General features: G+C 61.3%; 1 protein-coding gene across 5 annotated transcripts in view; it reads right to left on the bottom strand.

The window, feature by feature from the left end:
- The window catches only part of AGRN (agrin), a 94,405-nt gene that overhangs the window by 56,496 nt on the left and 15,061 nt on the right, over window positions 1-22,848 (bottom strand). For 2 of the 5 annotated variants that reach the window (XM_032131353.1, XM_032131354.1), the window contains exon 3: window positions 11,213-11,233. The exons of 2 other annotated variants lie outside the window; for them this stretch is intronic. In XM_032131353.1, coding sequence (XP_031987244.1) covers window positions 11,213-11,233 — 21 coding nt within the window. Of the gene's footprint in view, window positions 1-1,168; window positions 2,438-11,212; window positions 11,234-22,848 lie in introns of those variants that run through there. One more of the 5 variants, XM_032131356.1, reaches the window with a different exon arrangement.

Genomic DNA, 22,848 nt, shown 5'->3' with positions numbered 1-22,848 from the left:
CAGCTCCCGGGGGCTGTGAGGCCGATCCTGCTGTGGGTCACCCCAAACACACCCCTGGCCACGGACTCAGCAGGTCATCCCCCAGCAGGGTGCAGCGGGGATGCTGAGGCCTCCAAAAAGTGGCAGAGAGGGGTGGCAGGAGGTGAAAGCTGCCGTGGGTGTGACCACAGGGCCCAGGCAAGGGTCACACCTTGTCACCTGCCACCCCTCTGTGTTTGGGGTGCAGGGGGGAGCTGAGCTCCACTCAGGCTCCAAAATCCTGAACGGGAAACACCCAAAGCCTGGGATTTGTGATGTACCCAGGGCAGCAGAGCCAGGCCGTGCAGAGATAACCCCGCCCCACCACGCTCCATCACCTGGCCCTGCTCCTGCCCGGCTCCCTGAAGCCATCCGTGTGTTTCCCAGCGTTTATTCCCAACCCAGGGAAGCGGCAGCGCATCCCAAAGCTGGGCTGGAGGATCTGCCTGCCCTCCGTGGGCTTTTCCCACAGCAGGTGTTCGGCACTTCCCAGCTCAGGGAGGTCAAAGCCAGCCCTGGATGATGGAATTTTCCTCCACAGGCGTCGGGAAGGGGAGCAGCCGTGCCGGCAGGAGGTGACGGAGCCTGACAGGAATACCTGGATGCATCCACACCCAAGGGTGGGATCTACTCAGCTGCACCAGGGATCAGATTAACAGCCAAACCTCAGGGGAAAAAAAAACCCTGTTTGCGGATTCCTCAGAGCAAGGATCCTGGAGCAGCCTGGGAGACACACTTCCCACTCTCTTGTAGGGCTCCAAGGTCCAGCAGTTTGCTGGGAATGAGGGAACACCAGAATTCCTGAGCCAGGGCAGGGCTCCATGCAGGAGCCCATTTTGCCCCTCACCTCCCACCAGCCCTGCCCAAATCCTCACATCCCCCCGGATCATCACCCCCAGCACACCGGGATTTGGGGTGGGACCCTGCCGGGAGCAGCAGCGGGCGGGAGCTGGGCTGGCCCACGCACAGCCGCCCTCACAGCTCTGGGCCAGCATCTGACAGGGGAAAGTGGGGCAGAGCCACGCAGGGAGCTGGCAATCCCTGGATTGTCCTCATCGGAGCGAGGAGCTCCAGGAAAAGCCACGCTGGCAGCACCGGGAGCCCCCCAAACGCCACCTGCCTCGCCCTCCCCTGCTCCAGGGACACCTACAGTTATTGAGGAAGAGCAGCACGGCGAATCCCAGCGTGGAGGTGGCCAGCAGGATGAGGCAGATGTTGCAGGGGATCATGAAGTAGCGCACGACCAGGGACACCTTGTGCTGGTACAGCCGGTCCCGCTCCAGGGCTCCCGGCGCCATGGGGTACTGGCACGCTGTCATGCTCGGTGTCACAGCCCGCCCGCCGGCCAGCCAGCCCAGAAGGGTCGCCACGAGGCTCGCATGGATCCCTTTCCCCCCCTCCCCGCTGGTTTTCGGCAGCCTAAGTTGTCCCAGAGGTTCCCATCTCGGCTCGCAGCCGGGCTGAGGGCACCTTCAGGAGTTTGTGCCCGGCGCTGCCATGGCAGTGGCGCAGCCGCGGGGACAGCTCCCAGCCCGCTCCGGAGGGCTCAGCGAGCCCCTGGTCCAGCCCGGAGGGTGTCAATCCACACCTGCCCGCAGAAAGCAAACGCAAATCCCGGCGCTGAAAGCTCTGAATCCGCGGCCGAGCCCACCAGGACAAGGACGAGCCGCTGCTGGGGTGGGAACGGTGGGAATGTCACGGCGGCGACGCGTTCCCGGCGGCAGCGCTGGGACAGGAGCCCTCCCAGGCTCGGGAATATCCGTATCCTCCGGGATATCCTCTCACATCCGCGCCGACCTCGCTCCGGGAACGCGGAGCTCCCCCCGCTGTCCAGCGGCTCCTCCGGGACAGCTCCGGCAGCCTCTGACCCTCCGCAGGTCCTCGCAGGCGGCAGCAGCCGAGATTCCCGGAGAAACCCAAGATTCCCGGAGAAACCCAAGATTCCCGGAGAAACCCAAGATTCCGGGAGCAGCCCAAGACTCCCCGGGATTCCGGGAGCAGCCCGAGGTGCGGCTCAGTCGTGCCACGCTCCAGCCGAAGGCAGCCGCTCCCTCTCCCCCTCCGAGGCTCCGCTCAGAGCCGCGGCAGCTCCATCCCCGCTCCCTCGCCGCCCCTGCCCAGCCGAGCCCAGCGCCGGCTCTCCGGCACCTTCCCAACCCTCCGGCCAGCGGGAAGGGGCCCGGCTGGGCCCGCTGGGCACGGGCACCCTCGCCGGAGGGGGCCAGCTGCCCGCCTCACGCCGCTGGGACATGCCAGCCCTTCCCGGCGAGACCCCAGCTCCGCTCGGAGCCCGGCATGGAGCGGCGGGGGAGCGCTGGGAGCGGCGGCCGCCCTGCCTGGCTGGGTGGGAGGGTGGATGGGAGGGTGGATCCTTAATCCCGGTGGTCTCCGTGCGCCCCCCGCGCAGCGTCAGACAAGGGAGCGGCAGCGCGGAGCGAGCCCGGAGCGCCCGCCCCACGCCCCGGAGCTGCCCCCCCTCCCTCCATCCCTCCCTCCGCCCGCCCCTCGGCTCGACCCCGGCGAGGGGGGAGCACAGCGAGCCCCTCCGAGCGCCAACAAAGGGGAGCGGGGGCGCAGGGGCGCGGCGCAGACAAAGAGCGGGGGCGGCGGGGGTCGCGCAGGAGCCGCTCCCCCGGGACACGGCGCGGGCAGCGCGGCTCCGCCCCGCCGGGGACCCCCCCCCCCACGACCCCCGGCAGCCCCCCGGGATGGGCTGGGAAGGGTGGGAGGGGGTGGAAGGGCTCGGGGGGGTGGGAGGGGGTGGGGGCTCAGCGCCCCGGCCCAGCCCCTCCGCGCACTCGAGATGCCGGGAGGCGGAGAGAGCGCTCACGCCTCGGCCGGCATCGCCCCCCGAGAGACCCCTGGGGACGGCAGAGCCGCGGGGAGAGCAGAAAAACCTCCGTTATGATTTTTTTAGGACGTTTTTGGCAAGAGAGGGGCACGGACTGGGCACAGCCTGCCCAAAAGCAGCCGGAAGAAGGACCAGGAGCCAGTGCTGGGACCGCAGGGAATGAACTGTCCCCTCCCTGCGGGCTCCTGCCCTTTCCCTGCTTCCCTCGGGCAGGACGCTGCCAGCCAGGATGGGAAAGGTGCCACCAGCAGAGCCGGGTGAAAGCCAGAGGGAGGTCAGGGCCAAAAGTGAAGGTCCGACAATGGGGTGAGAGCCGTGCCACAGCCCCGGGCAGGGATTCCTGGTGCCCGCATGCCAATTCCAGGCTGCCAGGAGCTCACTCTGCCCTCCCTTCGAGTGGAGGCTCTGCCAGGACAGCATTCCTGGCAAAACACACACACAGCGCCCCGCAAGCCGTTCCCTGCCGCTGTCAGCCCACATTTGGGCCACCAGGACCTGCTGGGTCATTTCTCAGAGCTCTTCCTCAGCAGGGAGGAACTGGGCAGCACGAAACCCCTCAGGAGGAAGGTGCTGGGGTCACAGAGAACGCAGAATTCCTGCTTCCCACTGAATTCCTGCTTCCCATCCCTCCAAAAGGCAACAACTTGGGAGGATCACCCTTGCCAGGGGCAGCTTCCCCTCCCAGCCCTTCCAAGGATCCTCCCCTCACCTTGGCAATGCGCCTGGAGCCCGAGGGACACAAACATTACGGAATCCACCCACCCACCCACCCTCCCCTCCCACACGCGGGGGACACTGGGTGGTCCTTATCAGGGCACCCCTGGCTCCAGGAGCCTCCAGCTTCCTCTGGGATGGGCACAAGTTGCTCCCCGGCCACCCCACAAAGTGGCCCCACTCCTCTCCAGGGGCTGGGAGCATCCTGGTGGTCCCGAGGTGCAATTCCAAGGAAGAAGAAAAGCAGAGGAAAGAGGGGAAAAAACCTCAAGGTTGCTCCTCTTTAAACCTGCCCGGCTCCCTGGGGACTGGCAGAACACGATCCCGATGATCCCAGCACTGGGAGGCACGGGCTGCATCCAAACACCCAGAGAGCCCCGGGCGCAGAGAGGTGTGAACCCCTGGGAAGTTCCCCTCACACTCACACAAAGGCTGGGAGAGCCTCGGAGAGCCCAGGAGCGACGAGGGCTCAGCAGGAAACTCTCTCCAAGCCGTTCTTCCCACCGGGATCCACCGCAGGAGCCCCCTCAGAACCCTCTGCCAGGGAGAGGCTGGAGCCCCCCTCACATTTGCCTTTCCAAGCAGGAACTCCAATCCCTGTCACGGCTCCAGAGGCCTCTCCAGGCACCACTTGGGAGCTCCTGGAGCATCGCACAAGGATCCGAGACATTCCCAAAAAACGAGCCCTGCTCCTCTGCTCCGCTTGGTCACTTGGTAGCCAGCTCAGCCTGCCCCTGCATCTTTTCCATGACAGCTCCTGCATCTTTTCCATGACAGCTCCTGCATCCTTCCCATACCAGCTCCTCCATCCTTCCCATCCCTGCTCCTCCATCCTTCCCATCCCAGCTCCTGCATCCTTCCCATCCCAGCTCCTCCATCCTTCCCATCCCAGCTCCTGCATCCTTCCATTCCCAGCTCCTGCATCCTTCCCATCCCAGCTCCTGCATCCTTCCATTCCCAGCTCCTGCATCCTTCCCATCCCAGCTCCTGCATCCTTCCCATCCCTGCTCCTCCATCCTTCCCATCCCAGCTCCTGCATCCTTCCCATCCCACCTCCTCCATCCTTCCCATCCCAGCTCCTGCATCCTTCCATTCCCAGCTCCTGCATCCTTCCCATCCCACCTCCTCCATCCTTCCCATCCCTGCTCCTCCATCCTTCCCATCCCAGCTCCTGCATCCTTCCCATCCCACCTCCTCCATCCTTCCCATCCCAGCTCCTGCATCCTTCCCATCCCACCTCCTCCATCCTTCCCATCCCAGCTCCTGCATCCTTCCATTCCCAGCTCCTGCATCCTTCCCATCCCAGCTCCTGCATCCTTCCCATCCCAGCTCCTGCATCCTTCCCATCCCTGCTCCTCCATCCTTCCCATCCCAGCTCCTGCATCCTTCCCATCCCACCTCCTCCATCCTTCCCATCCCAGCTCCTGCATCCTTCCATTCCCAGCTCCTGCATCCTTCCATTCCCAGCTCCTGCATCCTTCCCATCCCAGCTCCTGCATCCTTCCCATCCCACCTCCTCCATCCTTCCCATCCCAGCTCCTGCATCCTTCCATTCCCAGCTCCTGCATCCTTCCCATCCCTGCTCCTCCATCCTTCCCATCCCAGCTCCTGCATCCTTCCCATCCCTGCTCCTCCATCCTTCTCATCCCAGCTCCTGCATCCTTCCCATCCCTGCTCCTCCATCCTTCCCATCCCAGCTCCTGCATCCTTCCCATCCCTGCTCCTCCATCCTTCCCATCCCAGCTCCTGCATCCTTCCCATCCCTGCTCCTCCATCCTTCTCATCCCAGCTCCTGCATCCTTCCCATCCCACCTCCTCCATCCTTCCATTCCCAGCTCCTGCATCCTTCCATTCCCTTCTCCTCCATCCTTCCATTCCCAGCTCCTCCATCCTTCCTGGCACACAGCTGCCGAATTCCTTGCCCGATGCCCTCACCCGGGCCCTGCCCCACTGCCACCGCTCCGGGACCATCCCTGTTCCATCCGGGCAGGGCTTCAGAGCTCCCCCAGCAATCCAGGATAGGGCCCAAGGCCTGGCTTTGAACAATTCCCAAAGGGAAGCGCGGGCATTTGCATCCTCCCCGCGCGTGTTTTCACATGCAAATCACCCCGGCACAGGCGGCCCTTTCTTCCCAGGTCTGCGGGGCTCTGTCCCCTCCAGCCATTGCGGGGCCGCTTTTAGGGGCAGCCCCGCGTGGATCTGAGCAGCCTTTGTGTCCCGGAGCTTCCAGCTCCAGCACGGCCAGACCGGCTCCTCATCCTCTTAGGAAAGACAAACACCGCGCCCCTTGCGAGGATTTGGGATGGGATTTGACAATCCGAGAATCTGTTTGCCCTGGGGTGACCCCGCACCTGCCTGGCCTGTCCGTGTGGGGTGGCATTTTTGTCCATCAGTGTCCCTGTCCCCAGAGCTGGCTGCTTGGAGAGCCCCTGTCCAGCTGCCACGTCCTGGCCACATCTTTGGTGACAGTGACAGCAGGGACACCCCGTGTGCCACCTGCTCCCTCGGCCAGCCAGGAACATCCAGCCCTTCCCACAGCTTGGGATGTGTCCGTGGGGAATGAAGGGCCAGGCAGGACAACCCAGCAAGAGCCGGCCAAGCAAAAAAAAAAAAGGACATAATGGCAAAAAACAGGCCATAAAAACAGAAAAAAGGGCCATAAAAACAGAAAAAAGGGCCATAAAAACAAAAGCCATAAAAGCCACCTTTGGCTCCGGAGAGGGCAGCTGGGGACAGCGAATCCAGGGATCCAGGGCGGTTTGCCTGCCCAGAACCTGGATATTTATCTCTGGATGGAGCAGGGATGGATTCATCCCTCATCCCTCAGCCACTGCCCATCATCCCCCCTGCACCGACAGCCTTCCTCTCCTTCCTCCTCCTCCTCCTGGGAGTGGCCTCCGGCTGTCCAGGGGACCGCTGAGGGACAGGAGGCACAAAGTCCCTGCGGCTTCCAGGAGGGAGGAGGGAGGGACAAGGGCCAGGTGCCAACTGAACCCCTCACACGAAGCTTCTCTTCCCCCGCTCCGGGCAAAAATCCATCATCTCCCAGCTAATCCACATCTCCCTGCCCGGATTTTTTCGTGGAAGTGCTCCGTGCACCCAGGGCTGCGTGTGGCCAGCGGGCAGCTCAGAGCTGGTGCCACTCCTGGCTGCGTTTCTGTCACAGCCGGGGTGCCAAGGGTGGCACAGGAGGGGCTGGGGGCAGCTGGCTTGGAGGAGCCGGGCAGAGGGGAGGGATTATCCCGCTGTTCCCGGAGCCTGGAGCCGGCAGGAGACGCAGCTCCCCGGGCACTGCGAGCAGCGGGAGCCTCACACGCTCCGGTCCCTCGGGAAGGGACGGCACCAGCAGCGGCCTCGGCTTAAATTCCTTCCCATTTCTGCCTCCCCAGATTCCAGCCTGAAGCACGCAAAAAAAAAAAATCGGAGCTGCTTTGGGAGATGATTGACAGCTGTCAGTCACCCCCTCCTCACCCAGCTCCTGCTGTTGCCAGGCTGATTCCCCACCTGGCTCCCTTCCCGCTAATCCTGTTTGGCAGGGAGCTAATTGGGATTTATCTGACAGCACCCAGGGCCTGCAGAGCCATTTTCTGCTTCCTCCGGGGAGGTGGAGGAGGAGGAGGAGGAGGAGGAGGATGAGGAGGAGGAGGAGGAGGAGGGAGCCTGCAGAAGGCATTCGCTCCTTCTTCCTTTCCCCATCCCCTCCCGCAGTTTTCCCGGCTAATTACCGGCGAGAGGAGCGGGACGGGGGGGAGAAAAGCGGGGATTTTAATTATTTCATTTAACACTTGGCAGGACCCAGCTTTGACTCCCCGCTGAGCAGCGCTTGGAAATAAAGAGCTTTTAAAGGCTCTCCGCGGGAGAGGAGCGAGCGGGAGTGGGATCCGGGGCTGGCGTGTGCGGGGCGGGATGGGGATGTTCATTTACGCCATTCCCAGTGAACATTCCCAATAAACGTTCCCAATGAACGCTGCCGCTCCAGGGAGGGCTGGATAAGCGCGGCCTCTTCTGAAAAAAAGGGGTTTTCCCCACTTAATAACTTTGTCTGGAAGCGGATCCAGCACTGGACCAGGCAGCGCCTTCCAGATGCGCTCAGGGATGGAAAACGCCTGGGAAAGGGATGGAAAAAGCTCCAGCGTGGAGTGGGCCATGCATCTGGTGCCCAGGGACTCCAGGTCCCCCTCTCCCAGCCCTGCAGACCCCTCCGTGCTCCCCAGAGCTGTGCTCCTGCTGCCTCGTCACTGCGATGTCCTCAGTGAGACCCCCCCAGATCCCACCCAGCCGGGGGAAGGTTCTGATGGCTCTGCCTCGCCCCTAAAAAAGCAGAACCCTTAACCCTAAACCAGAAAACTCAAACCGAGGTTCGCCCGCGGAGCTTGGAAGGTCTGGAAGGACAAAACGCTGCCCCAAAGGGGACACGGAGCAAAGCCAAAGCCACCCGAGCGAGGGGAAGCAGCTCCGAGCTAAAGCCGCGCAATTCCCGCTGTTCCAAGGACTCTGCGCATCCCGGGCAGCGGTGCCTTCCCAAAGCCGAGCTGCTGCCCTGGGCGCGGCTCACACGGAGCGCTGGGAGCCCATTCCCAGGAGGATTTTGCGCAGCGAGCGAGGATTTCACCCCCTCAGCGGGCACCGCTCCCGGGATCAGCGCCAGGAGAGGGGAACAGCGGGGCGCGGCTGGGGACAAGCCCCGAGTGCGTCCCCCCCGGTCCCCGGCCGTGCTCCAGCTCCTCCGCGGGCTCACACCGCCACCTGCCGCCTTTCCCGACCCTCTCCTGCCGCCGGGAATTCCAGCCGAGCCGCGGGGAGCTCCAAAGGGAGCGGGGCAGAGCCCGGAGCAGCTCCCCGGACAGGGATGGGCTGGCCCAGGGCAGCTCCAGGGACCCGCACGGAGGAAGGGACAAACAAGGGGACAAACAGGGACAAACGGGACCTTTCCAACACTTCAACCCGCCCTGAACTTTTATTATCTGGTGGTTGCTGTTTCCCTCCACCAGAGAGAGCCTCGTGAGGCTACTGGAGCCACTGGGAGTGACTGGGAGCGACTGGTCCAAGCCTTCAGGCTCTCCCCGCGCGGAGCTCAGCCATCCCTTCTCCCAAACCTCTCCCAAATCCTCCCAGCTGGCTCAGCTGCCAGGATCAGCCGGCAGCGCAGGATTCTTGCAGGATGTGAGGGATGTCGTGGGTGGGAATAGGAAGAACCAGCAGAAAACGGGGATGGAACCACCCCGGGGCATTTCCCTGCAGCAAAGCCCCGGCGGGATAAAATTAGGATGCGTCCCTGGCGCTCCGGATCCCTTCCCAGCGGGAAAGCAATGAGTGACATCCCGCAGCCACAGAGTGGCTCAGGTTGGGGGGGCTGCCAGAACCCTAAACGCGCATCAGCAGAGCCCCAAAATCCCATCAGTAGAGCCCCAAAAGCCCAGCTGGTGAGAAAACTCCTCCTGCCACAGACCCAGACCATAAAGCAGAGGGAGCTCGGCAAAATCCCCCAATTCCAGTCCCCCGGGGGCTCAAGGGGTGGAGGGACACAGGAATGCCCAGCACATCCCTGAGCCAAGGGGATTTGTCCCTGGATCCGTGGCCACCACCCCTGGGCAGGGGCAGAGCTCTCCCTGCACCTCTCGCGGGCATCGGAGAGAGCCCAAAAATGACCCAAATTCACCCCGAGCCTGCCCTGGGACAGGGAAGGGAAAAAGGGGGGGAAAAAAGGGAGGGGGGGGAAAAGGGAGGGGGGGGAAAAGGGAGAGGAGGGGGGAAAAAAGGGAGAGGAGGGGGGAAAAAAAGGGAGAGGAGGGGGGGAAAAAAGGGGGGGGGGAAAAAAAGGGAGAGGAAGGGGACAAAAAATGAGGGAAAAGGGGGGAAGGGGGGAACAAAGGGGGGGGGGGGGTGGGATAAAAGGGGGGAAAAAACCTTTCCCCTTCCCTCCCGAGCAGCTGGGAAATCGCCCCCAGAGGCGTTTGGGCGCTGGATGGGGCACAGCAAGGAGAGCGAGCATTCGCAGGAATCCAGACCCTTTTCCAGCTGCCCACCAGCTCCGGGAGAGCCGGGAGCAGCCAACCCCCAGCTCCTGCCGCTGCCAGCCTCACCTGGCACCCGCACAGAGCCGAGCAGGGGCACCAGGATCGATTCCCTGCATCCCTGAGGAGCGGGAGGCCCGGGAAGCGGCAGCCAGCAGAGGATGCTGTCGGCTCGGAAAAGCTCCCCGTGCTCCTCCCGCGGCCGGGAGCGTGCGGCTTCCCAGGAAATTTGGGTGGAAAACCCAGGAGCAGCGGTTTTATGGAGCTCCCTCCACAGCTGGGGCGCTCCTGGGTCAACCCCTTCTCCCCGGCTCCTTTGGCACTCGGGGGCAGAGCTGGCACAGCTCTGTGCCACCCCAAAAAGCTGCTGTGGGGTCGGCAGCGATCCTAAAGGTCCTGGAGTGAGCACAGGAGCTCGAGAGTGGGAAGAGGAACAGCCCCGAACCCAAATCTGGGGCAGTCCTGGTTCAATCCCTTCTCCCCGGCTCCAGGGGCTTGGCACTGCCAGCACAATGCCCAGCCCAAGGGCAGCTGGGCTGGCACGGCTCTGTCCCATCTCAAATCACCCCAGAAGCTGCTGTGGGGTCAGGAGCAAACCTGAAAGTCTTGGGGTGAGCACAGGAGCTCGAGAGTGGGGAGAGGAACAGCCCCAACCCCGAATCTGGGGCACTCCTGGTTCAATCCCTTCTCCCCGGCTCCTTTGGCACCCGAGGGCAGCTGAGCTGGCACAGCTTTGCCCCACCCACACCACCCCAAAAAGCTGCTTTGGGGTCAGCAGCGATCCTAAAGGTCCTGGGGTGAGCAGAAAAGTGGGAAGAGGAGCAGCTCCAAGCCTGAATCTGGGGCACTCCTGGCTCAATCCCTTCTCCTCGGCTCCTCTGGCAACCGAGCCCCGTCCAGCCTGGCCTTGGACCCTTCCAGGGATGGGGCAGCTCCTCTGGGCACCCTGTGCCAGCGTTTTGCCACCCTCATTGTAAGAATTTCTTCCTCGTACGCGGTGTGAGCCCACCCTCCTCCAGCTCCAGCCCATCCCCGCTGGTCCTGCCACACCTCCCTCGCTTTTCCTGGGAGATTCCCAAGGAATTGCTCCGTTTGCCCCACACCTGGAGCCCCCCAGCTCAGCCAGGACGAGGACAGGAATTCCCTCCTTCGAAACCACCCTCCCCCCCCCTCCCAGGCCAGCTCGGCAGCCCAGTCCTCCCAGTTTGCCCCAGTTCGAGCTCCGAGAGCTCCGCCCGCCCTCCCCAGGCCGCAGATGAAGGTGAGAGGCTGAGGATGGAGAGGAAGATGAGGCAAGCGCTACGTGAGGAGTCCTTAGATCACAGTTCCACACCCCCAGCGCTCCGGGGGATCGGTGCCACCACCACAAACCAGGGACAAACCCAAGGAGGGAAGGAGGGAAGAGCCGGGAGCTCCCCAAACTGTGATCTAACAGCAATAGTGGCTCGGAGGTGTGAGCACAGCCCCGAGGGGCCGGGGGTGCTGCACACCTCGGGAGGCTCCTATTGCTCCAGCACATCCCGAGGGATGGGGATGACAGGGACTAAGCCAGTGGATGGAGAAAATGGGAATTTGGGGTTGGTTTTTTTTTTTGTGTGACACCCCCACCACTTACCGGCGAGAAGCTTCCTATGTTCTTTAGAAAGCAGGGGAGGAGAAAAAGGAGAGAAGAAATCAGTTAGAAGCAGGAAAACAGGAGCGGCCCCCAAGCTTTCCGCCTCCCCAAGCCCCCTCCGCCACCTGAGGTGCTTCCAGGTGTCTCTCCCAGCCCTTTCCAGGCTGGATCCTGCCCCACATGCAGGCAGGATCGAGGAATTCTTTCTCCCTCTTCCCAGCGATCCAAATCTCACAGGTGAAAAGCAGGAGGAACTCCCAGGGAACAGACCTGGGTTCTTTTCCCCACGTGCAGCAGGCCCTGGAAGGGAATCCAAGGCCAAGCTGTGCCCTGGGGACATCCACATGGTCCAGATCCAGCTGGGAAGGACCAGGGGCAGAGGGACAGCAGGACTGGCACTGCCGCCTTCGGCTGCAACACCCAGAAAACCCCAGAGCTCACCCAGAAAACCCCAGAACTCACCCAGAAAACCCCAGCTCTTCCCCTGTTAACCCTCACTTCGGGAGGCCATTCCCATCCCCACCCTCCAAGCACACGGATTTGAACACGTCTGAGTGGCACAAGGAGCTCCCAAATCCGCCGGCAGCCGGGAAACAGCCGGATCCTGCTGATCCCGGTGATCCCACACACAAATCCTGCTCAGCAAAACGAGGGGGAAAGAGCTCCAGGACACCAAAACCGTGCCAAGCACAGCACAAATCCCACCAGGAGCGTCCCAGCAGTGACTCCTGACCACCCTGACCACACTGGATCTGATCCACAAGGAGCTGGCACTCGAGGAGCTGCTGGGGAATACCCCAGGCGCAGAACTCCCATTAACCATTAAATTCCACGGATTTCCTGGGCAAAGGGATGAATTTCTGAAAGCAAACCACAGTCAGGAGCTAAACCTGCAGCTGTCACGGCTTCAGATGTTTCCCTCTCCCATCCCAGCCTGATCCCTCCCCTCTGAAGGAGAGGGCTGGAAGCACTTTTGGGGCTGAGGGAAGTGGAACAGGGGATGAAATGAGGTCTCGGCAGAGGAGACGAGAGAGCAGGGCCAGGGTTGGCAGCTGAGCATTTCAACAGCCCTGAGGAGCCTGGATTGTCCATCCAGGGAATCGGGGAACTCCTGCGACCAGCATGGAATGCTGCCTGTGGAAGCGGGGTCCCCGTCCCACGGAGGGAATCCAACCCCTGGCCCCTCTCCTGTATTCACAGAGCCCCAGGGGTGTGGATGGATGGAGGGAGGGATGGAGGGAGGGAGGGAAGGATGGAGGGATGGAGGGATGGGCCAGAGGTGCCACCTCCTCTGCCAGGTGACAGCAGCACGGATGGAGGCAGCACCATCCCCATAATTTGAATTTAGAGGGGCCGGAGCTGAGGGAGGCAGAGCTGGAACTCCGAGCTGGCCACAAATATTCCACCTGCCCCAGGCCACGGGGGCTCGGCTCTCGCTTCTGTTTTCCTTCCTCTTTTTATAAATCCAAAATCCCAAAATAACCTGGGCTGCTCTGGGATATTTTCCAGCTGGTTTTTTCCCCTCTCTCTTCCTTTCTGCTGGCGCTGATTTAGGGCTGCGGGACACGATCCCAGAAGGGCCCTGGGATGCCCCCACAGCCAGACTGGACACTTGGCCCTGAGGAGCCACAAGCCAGGGGTCACTCACAGGGACTCCAGACCATTCCTGTGCTCGGCCACATCCACCCACAGCTCCGGATGGACATCCCAGCCCCTTCCCACACAATTCCCATCCATCCCATGGCTCCCTGTCCCTCAGGAGACCCTCCCAGCCAGACTGGACACTTGACCCCACAGAGCCACAAGCCGAGGGTGACTCCAGACTTGTCCTGTGCTCAGCCACATCCCCCCACAGCTCCGGATGGACACTCCAGCCCCATCCCACTCAATTCCCGTTCATCCCTGTCCCTCGGAGCCCCCCCAGCCCAGCACGGCCCAGACGTTCCCCTCTGATTTTCAGAACAAAAGTGCAATTGAGCCGAGCCACCCCTGAGCCTGACCCTCCCTTCAACTCCAGCAGAATTCCCGGGGCTTTGATTTTCCCCTTCACGGAGCTGCGGCTCCGCGAGGCCGCTGAGAACATCAAGGAGAGGCAGAGAAGTTTGTTTTACTCGGGATTAAATAAAACAAAACCCGAAAGGAGAGCGGGAGGCTCCGATCCAAGGTCAGGCACTCGCCTGTGGAACGCTTCCGCGCTCGGAGCAGGGAATATTCCTGGGAAGCGAGGCAGGGCAGGAGGATGGTGCCGGAACAAAGCTGCCCTTCCCTGCTTTTCCCTTCCCTTCCCTCCCGAGGCACCCAGGATGTGCCTTTGAGTCACTCCGGGTGTCTGGGACAAGTGGCACTGCCGGGAAGCCACGTGTGGCCACCCCCCGGAGGCGGCTCCTGAGTCACTCCCAGCGTTTCTCCCGGGCCACTTCCCTGCCAAAGCACGGGGCAAAGCTCAGCCAGGCACGTTGTTCCTTGGGAAAACCCTGCCTGGAGATCCCCGGCCTGGAAAGGAGGCTCTGGGAAGTGGCTTCAGAGCAATCATGGGCAGGGCAGAGAGCCCCTTTCCCGGTTTTCCTTCGGAAGGGAAGCTGCTGCCTTCCAGGGAATGGGATTGGGGTGGGTGTTCCTCACCTGGGAGTGTCCAGGGGCTGGGAAAAGTCGGGATAGCCACAAGCAGCTCCCAGCAACTTCATACTGAAATCCCTCCCCAAACGCAGCCCGCGAATTCCTCCCTTTTCCTGGCGCTCGGCAATGAATTCGGGAATTTTCGGGAGTCTGGGGCCGCGCTGTTGTTAATTACACACTAATTAAGCACGTTACACCCACTCTCAGACACAGATCAATCAACTGGCAGCGCATCAGCGTCCTGCGAGCCCGCCTCCCTGCAGAGCCGCGATTTTGGGATTGGGATGGGAGCATCCCCAGAGCCACGCCGGGAAGGAGGGAGAGGAAGAGGCCGGGATTCCTCCACCTTCCTCCCTTCCCAAGCTCCGAAAGTCCCCGAAACGCCGCCAGGATTGGAACCAGATGTGTAGGAAGTGTCTCATTAGCAGTAATTGCTTCGCAAGGATTTGAGGTTTCCCCTCTCTGCCACCACCAAAAACACTCGGAAGGAGCTGCCGTGGGTCCGGGACAAGGGGAAAAAAAACCCCTCAGGGCAGAGTTTGAGCTGCACAAACGTTTGGGATTGGCGGCAGGGAAAGTTTGTTCAGCGGGGGCTGAGGGATCTGATCCCATCCCGGCAGATTAAGCTGGAAAAACTCCGCCTAAATCCCACTTTCCTGCCTCATCGCGGCCAAATGATTCGTGAAATGGGCTCACAGTTACGTGCCCTGCACCCTCCCGGCTTCCAGAGGGGGAAAACGGGCACGGGGCACTCCGGGAGCTCCCGCCCCACAGCCCGCGGCTGGTCGGGGACGTGGCAGCAGCTCCAGGCTTCCCCACCCCAGCCATCCCCGTGCTCCACCTGCGGAGCGGTTTTCCATGGATTGCAGGGCTGGAGCGGACAAATCCAAGAGATCAGAGCTGGCACATCCTTGCAGGGAACAGGCTCGGAGCAGGGAGACCCAAAGCAAGGCAGGTTTCACAATTTCTGCAGGGACTGGATGAGATCCAAGACCTTTCCAAGGCCCTGTGGCATCCAGAGCCAAGATTTTCCTGTGCCGCACGAGTTCCCCACACCAGGGGCGATTTTCCACCTCTTCCCTAAATCATCTCTTGGTTCTCGTGCTGAATTCCCACTTCTCCACAGAAAACCACCGCAGAATTCCCACTTTATGGCACAAACCTCTCCACGATTTTCCTCCCTGCACCCCACCAGCGCTGGATTTGATCCCTCCTCGGGGAGCAGAGGGAAGCAGAGCCATCCTGCTGTCCCCCCGGTGCTGGATCCCGGCAGGCTGAGCCGTCCCCAGGCCCACTGAGGGCTTCAAGGGAGGTGATTACAGACAGCAAATCCCAGGAAGCAGCTCCCCGGATCCTAAATCCCACCAGAATCTCACTCCACGCATCCCTCAGGGACAGGACCGAGCTGTGAGGACACAAAGCCGCACCAGCCCTTTGTGGTGCCATCACTTCGGCACCTCCCTGAGCAACATCCGTGTCCCGAGCGCCATTCCCGACACCGGCACAACCCCGATCCCGGCTGGGGCACAACCCCGGCCGCTCTGGCCCCGTTTCCTCCCGCAGCCCTGGGGACAAAGGCGCCTTTGCCGGGCACAACGCCGGGCTGGGGTCAGAGGAGGAGCTGCACTCGCTTTATTTTTGGTGAGAGCGGCGCAGTGGCGATGCGCGGATCACCCGGGCTCCTCAAGTGCCACCAGCGGGGCGGTGTCCCCCGTTCCCAGCGGGGCTCCCCGCTCCCAGCGGGGCTGTGTCCCCCATTCCCATCAGGGCGGTGTCCCCTGTCCCCAGTGGGGCTGTGTCCCCATTCCCAGTGGGGTGGTGTCCCCCATTCCCAGTGGGGCTGCGTCCCTTGTCCCCAGCGGGGCTCCCCGTTCCCAGTGGGGCTCCCTGTTCCCAGCGGGGCGGTGTCCCCCATTCCCAGTGGGGCGGTGTCCCCCCATTCCCAGCGGTGTCCCCTGTCCCCAGTGGGGCGGTGTCCCCCATTCCCATCAGGGCAGTGTCCCCTGTCCCCAGTGGGGCGGTGTCCCCCCATTCCCAGCGGTGTCCCCCGTGCCCAGCGCAGCCCCGGCGCTCACACAAAGGCCGCTTCTGTTGGAGCCCGGCGCTGTTTCCTGGGAAGGGAGCCAGGCCTGGCAGCTCCCGGCAGCGGGAATCAAAGCCCCGTTTGTGCTGCCGAGCCCCCCGAGCAGCGCTGGGGCACCCGCGCAGGGCGGCGAGGCCGGAGCAGCCGGCCGGGGACAGCGACGCAGCCCCGCGCACAGATGGGGACAGCGGGGGGACAGCGGGCACGGAGCGGGACGGGAGCCAGCCTTGGCCGAGGAAAAGCTGTGCCACGGGCAGGACGCTGGGCAGCCCCCCAGGAGCCCCCCGAGCCCGGGAGCAGCGGGGAGGAGCCGCGGTGGCTGCCGCGGGCAGGGGGGCACGGCCGGAGGGCTCTCCTGAGGGTGCCCTGCTTTGTCCCTGCTCCTGCTTTGCCAGGCCTTTATCCACGCTCCTGCTTCGCTGGTTTTTTATCCACTCTCCTGCTTTTTCCTGCTCCCACTCTCCCGTTTTCTCAATCCCAATCCCAGTGCCCATCCTGGAATGCCAGTGCAGCATGCTTCCTCAGCCCTAAATTCCTGTGTCCGGTGTCCCAGTTTCCCTGCACTGGAGCGAAAGGCAAATCCCCTGCAGGAATCCACGCGGCCTCTCCTTCTCCTCTGCTCTTTACGCCGCTTTTAAGTCGCTTTTCCGCTTTTCCTGAATAATTGACGGGGACATGAAAATTTAAAGTCTTTCAAGATCCCATTAAAATTCATTTCCCTTTCCCTTCGGAGAATTGCCATTGCCGGAGTCCCATGTAGGGCAGCTGCCTTCCTTCCCGGGACTTAACTCCGGAGAAAATTCCCTGTCAATTGTTCCATGGAGACCCTGGAATGACATCCCTCATCCCTCTCCATCAGCAGCCTGCTCATCCCATTCCCTCCTGATTCCAGCACCGACCCCGCAGCTCTGCCTCCTCCAATCCGTTCAGCATTCCCATGGCAGGATAATGGGATCCTGCTCTGATCCAGGACTGCAGCCCCTCGTCCTCTTCCTCACCGGAATTTGGGGTGGGATTCCCAAAATCCCTCTTCCCCAGCTATTCCTGTTTCGCATCCCATCTTCCCTGAGCCTGGGAGTGAGGTCTGGGATATCCCAGCAGGAGAAATCCCAATAAACCATCCAGGGTCCCTTCCAGGATGCCCAGTGCTGGTGGCCATGGTCCTTGGCACACTGGGAATACTGGGAAGCGCTGGGGGAGAGCATCCAGGCAAAGCTAATCCCTGGAGCAGCACGGCCTTGGAGAAGTGTGGGATTCACAGGGAATCCTGCTCTGGGAATTGGTGGAGTCTCCATCCCTGGAGGTGTCCCAAAATCCCGCGGAGGTGGCACTTGGGGCGTGGCTCGGTGGCGACCACGGCAGTGCTGGGTTAAGGGTTGGATTCCATGATCCAGGAGGGCTTTTCCAGCCTTAAATCATTCCATGGTTCCGTGATTGGAAAGGTCTTTTCCAACCTGCACGGGTTCTGTGATCCCAGGGGTCTTTCCAACCCTACGGATTCCATGATTCCATAAAAGGCTTGGCCCATTCCCTGCCTGGCCCCTTCCTAACACTGACCCATCGCATCCCATTAAAATTCCCAGGAAGAGAGGGACCCTGGCCTGGGAAGTTTAGGACAGATGGCCCTGGATTTAGGAACATATTCCTAAATCCCTCCAAATTGTCATTAAAAGGCCAAAACTGTGTTTCCCTGGAGCATCTGTGACGTGGGAGGAATAACTCAGGAATGACCTAAGGAATAACCTAAGGAATAACTTAAGGGAACCATCACAAAGCATCAGGAAAACAGTAAAAAAATGAAAGTTTGAGCTGCTTTTAGCGCTCTTAAAATGCCACCAAGGCCACCAAACCCTTTTCTGGGAGCTGTTCCCAGCTTTCCTCTGCTTCCCAGCCGCTTCCCAGCTCTCCAGAGGCTGCCGGGACAGGCTCGGGTTTCCCACGGAACTCCTGGAGTTAATCAAGTGTCACAACCTTGGGCAAAGCTCTCCCAATTTCCTCCCCTTGACCAAGTGATCCCGAGGATTTGGAGCAGGCTCCATAAATCCCAAAGCCACGTGGGGTTTGTTTTCCAGGAGGGAATTACCAGGGGATGCTGGGTGGGAAGCTCACACTTCCCTTTCCAGCAGCAGGAAAGTCTTTTTTTCCCTTCTTGGAAAAGGAACAAGGGCTTCAAAGCAGGCTCCAGAGGGATGGGATGGGATGGGATGGGATGGGATGGGATGGGATGGGATGGGAAATATCCTGGGCTAAAAGCGACCCACAAAGATCCCCGAATCCAACCCCAAACTCCCACCCCGGACATTCCCACTTCCACAAGGAATCCCAGAATCATTCAGGCTGGGAAATCCCTCCCAGCCCATCGAGTCCAAGCTCTGCCCCATCCCCGGAGCGCTTCCACGTCCAGGCATTCCTTGGCCGCCTCCAGGGACGGGGATTCCAAACCTCCCTGGGCAGCGCATTCCAAAGTTCCACAACCTTTCCCATGGAGCAATTCCTGCTGCTGTCCAGCCTGGCACCAGCTTGAGACCGTTTCCTCTTGCCCTGTCCAAGCCAGGACCAACTGCAGGCAGCGCCGAGGCCGGGGCTTATGGAGGGAATCCAAGGAAAACACGGAACACAGGGCGAGGACGCGTTCCCAGGGCAATTCCTCCCCCATCCATCGAGGTGGGAGCACATCTCCCACCCCCCCCCTACAGCTCCTGCTGCCACAGGATCTTCTGGAGCAGGGCTGGGATCCAGGGGAGCTTCCCAGCCCTTCCCAGGTCCATCCCGAACAGAGAAATCCAAGGGGCAGATCCTGGGATATGAAACTCCCAGAGGGATCAGGGCCTTTTTAAGGGAACGACGAGGAAACAGCTGGGAGAGTGCCTGGCACGAAAGCCATGGAAAAGCAGGAGGTGGGAATGGATTTGGGGTCAGCCACAGGGTCCAGCATGGCTGGGAGGTTCCAGGAAGGACTCGGAGCTGCCCACTCCGGGGTTTTGGGGGGAAAACATGGAAAAATCCCAAATAAAGCCCGTTAAAAACGGCTGCAAGCGGCACAGAGGAAAAGGCTGGCAGTGCCCAGCAGCAGGATCTCCCTGTCCTGCTCCAGAATCCTGCAGCTCCTGGAATTCCCCTTCCTTGTCCCTCTCCTGCAAAACTTCTGCAGGATCAGGAAGGATCAGCACCATTCCTGCCTGCAGGAGGGTCGGCAAGAGGAGCTGGCATCTTTTCCAGGATCAGGGAGAATTAACGATCCTCACGGGAGGCTGAGGAGGCCAAATTTGAATTCTTTTTTCCCCAAAAAGAAGCTCTAAAGCCGAACAGAGTCTGATCCATCCCCAAGGGATGCCCGCTGCGGGTGGCAGCAGCACTGTTCAAACACTCCTGCTTTAAAACATTCCAGGTATCCCAATCTCCACCCTCACGATCCCTGGGATTCGGGCACATCCCGCTTTTGCCAGGGAATTTTTATCCACACTCCTAACCAGGACAGAAGGGGTTTTTTTCTCACAGCAGGGGACAAAAGGGACGAGCTCTTTCTGTGCCCTCCATGCCCTGCTGCCACCTGCCAGGAATAGGCGGATCCAAGATCCAAGGAATCCTCCTCCCACACACGCCCTCGGAGCTGGGAATCCCACAAAAGCATCCTTGTGGGGCCGGCCCCAAAAGAGGAGAGGAACGATGTTCTTACCTAAGGAACGATCCACAGGGGACGGGGCAGCACATGTAAAAAAAAAACACAGGGAAAAAGGCTGGATCAGACCAGGGAAAATCCTGCTGGGAAAAGGGCATGGGGAGGAGCTGGACCCTCACCCCAAAAAGCTGCGATTCACCCCCAAAAAAATCTACAGTCCCCCAGAGCAGAGGGTAACCCCAAAAAGCTGCAGCCTTCCAGATATTCACCCCAAAAAAGCTGCAGCCCCTCGAGGAATTCACCCCAAAAACCCCACAGCCCCCCCAAGGCCTGTTCCCTACAGCCCAGCCCCTTTTCCCCTCTACCACAACCCAAAATTCCCTGTGGGAAGGACAACGAGGACCTGACAGAGCCAGGGAGAGGCTCCTGTCCTTAAAAAAGCTGATGGGGGAGTGAGGGTCCAGGAAAAGCAGGGAAAAGCTCCTGTCCCAAAAATCTGAGGCCAAAGGGGCAGCGAGGATCGAGAAAAACCAGGGAAAAGCTCCTGTCCCAAAAATCTGAGGCCGAAGGGACAGTGAGGATCGAGGAAAAACAGGGAAAAGCTCCTGTCCCAAAAATCTGAGGCCGAAGGGACACCGGGGGCTGGCCGAGGCCGGAACAGCGGCAGCAGCTGCTGCCAAGGGCCGTGCCCGGGTTGCCAGGGCTGCCGGGCTCTGTTATCCAGCAACAGCCTTTGAAGTCAGGGCCCAGGAATGTGCCCGGCTCTGCTCTGCCAGGGAAGGAGGGACAGCGCTGCCGGAGCCGCCGGAGCCGCCTCGCTACTCCCCGGGAGCATCCCCGGTGCTCATCCCGTATCCACATCCTATATCCACATCCCATATCCACATCCCACAGCCAGTGCCTCGAGGAATCCCACTGCTTTCCCCTCTGGAATCCCACTGCTTTCCCCTCTGGAATCCTGCTGCTTTCCCCTGGAATCCCACTGCTTTCCCCTCTGGAATCCCGCTGCTTTCCCCCCTGGAATCCCACTGCTTTCCCTCTGGAATCCCGCTGCTTTCCCCCCCTGGAATCCTGCTGCTTTCCCCCCTGGAATCCTCCTGCTTTCCCCCCCTGGAATCCCGCTGCTTTCCCCCCCTGGAATCCCGCTGCTTTCCCCCCCTGGAATCCTGCTGCTTTCCCCTGGAATCCTCCTGCTTTCCCCTCTGGAATCCCGCTGCTTTCCCCCCTGGAATCCCACTGCTTTCCCCCCTGGAATCCCGCTGCTTTCCCCTCTGGAATCCCACTGCTTTCCCCCCTGGAATCCCGCTGCTTTCCCCTCTGGAATCCTGCTGCTTTCCCCTCTGGAATCCCGCTGCTTTCCCCTCTGGAATCCCGCTGCTTTCCCCCCTGGAATCCCACTGCTTTCCCCTGGAATCCTCCTGCTTTCCCCTCTGGAATCCCGCTGCTTTCCCCCCTGGAATCCTGCTGCTTTCCCCTCTGGAATCCCGCTGCTTTCCCCTCTGGAATCCCGCTGCTTTCCCCCCTGGAATCCCGTTGCTTTCCCCTCTGGAATCCTGCTGCTTTCCCCTCTGGAATCCCGCTGCTTTCCCCTCTGGAATCCCACTGCTTTCCCCTCTGGAATCCCGCTGCTTTCCCCCCTGGAATCCCGTTGCTTTCCCCTCTGGAATCCCACTGCTTTCCCCTCTGGAATCCCGTTGCTTTCCCCTCTGGAATCCTGCTGCTTTCCCCTCTGGAACCCTGCTGCTTTCCCCCTGGAATCCCGCTGCTTTCCCCCCCTGGAATCCCGCTGCTTTCCCCCCCTGGAATCCCACTGCTTTCCCCCCCTGGAATCCTGCTGCTTTCCCCCCCTGGAATCCCGCTGCTTTCCCCTCTGGAATCCCACTGCTTTCCCCTTCGTTTTCCAGGAAAAAGCCCCCGGAAGCTGGAGCTGGTCCCCACCACCCCGGCCAGGCCACACTGCTCATCCCATATCCCCAAACATCCCCTCTGCAGCCCCATCCCTCTCCCAGCCCCTTCCCCACGGGAGGGACCCCACTGCACACTCCCTCTGTTCATCCAGGCTTCTCCTGAACAAATTCCGACGGATTTTGGGGCGTTGGTTCCCACGTGGGCGGCTCTGGGCCCGGGAACAATGATTGCTGTATTTGGACACCCCCGGAGCGTTCCTGGGATTTCAGCTGCCTGGAGCTGCAGGTGCGGGGCTGGAGCTGGGATTGGAGCAGCCACCGACCCCCTGGATGAGTTATGGGATCGTGGAATGGCTTGGATGGGGTTTAAATCCCAGCCAGTGCCACCCCTGCCGTGGGCAGGGACACCTCCCTCTGTCCCACGTTGCTCCAGCCTGGCCTTGGACACTTCCAGGGATGGGGAATCCATGGAATAACCTGTGCCAGGGCCTCCCCACCCTCCCAGGGAAGGATTTCTTCCCGATATCCCACCGAAATTCCCCCACTTTCACTCGGAACGCCTCGTTGCGGTGCAGCTGGAAGGACCCAGCGGAGCCAGTTATCCATTCTCCGCCCATTCCAGAGGCGAGATGTGACTTTTCCCACCCCCTTGACCCCACCACCCACGGCCTGGATTCCAGGGATCGGCGCTCAGGGTGACCCTGAGCTCCCCCAGGGCGCAGGGAATGTGACACATGGAGATGCGGGACACGGGAGATTTCCTGGGAAGGGAAAGGCTTTCATCTGGAGCAGGCTCCAAACGAGTGCCAGCTGCTCCCAGCTCCCTCCTGGCACACGCACGGGGCTGGGCACATTCCCACATTCCCACGCGGATCCCACAGGCCGGAGGCAGAAGGGCGCCAGTCCGGGGTCAGGTGTGATGTTATCCCGCAGGGACAGAGCCACGGGCAGGCTCCGGGATCCCCACAAACCCTTCCCTCCCCAGGCCAGATCCAGGATTCATCCCTGCCTCCACCATTCCAGCACGGAGACCCCAAATCCCTCCTGCTGCTGGCACAGAACTGAACGGGATCAGCTCCCAGTGGGAATTCTGTGAGCCCACATTCCCAGCACGGACACTGCCCCAAGAAGCACATCCCAACTTCCCAAAACCCCTCCTGCCCAGCTCCAGAGCCTTTCCAGTGTCCCAGTTTCCCTCCAGGAACCCGTGTGGCCTCTCCTGAAATTTCCTTTGCTCCTTGGGGGGTTTAAAGTCGCTTTTCCTCCTCCGTGGCACAGGGGCGGCAGGAACGGGCACGGGGCACGAGCAGCGATGCCACTTCCACAGGGAAGTGGGTTTGTGACAATCCCGGGAGCCCTGGGCCAGCCCGGGAGCGGCACCTGGCAGAGCAGGGAGCAGAGCCCCGGAATC

Source organism: Corvus moneduloides, chromosome 22 (genome assembly GCF_009650955.1).
Source record: "Corvus moneduloides isolate bCorMon1 chromosome 22, bCorMon1.pri, whole genome shotgun sequence".
NCBI classification, from domain to species: Eukaryota; Metazoa; Chordata; class Aves; order Passeriformes; family Corvidae; genus Corvus; species Corvus moneduloides.
This window is presented reverse-complemented; position numbering and strand designations above follow the sequence as displayed.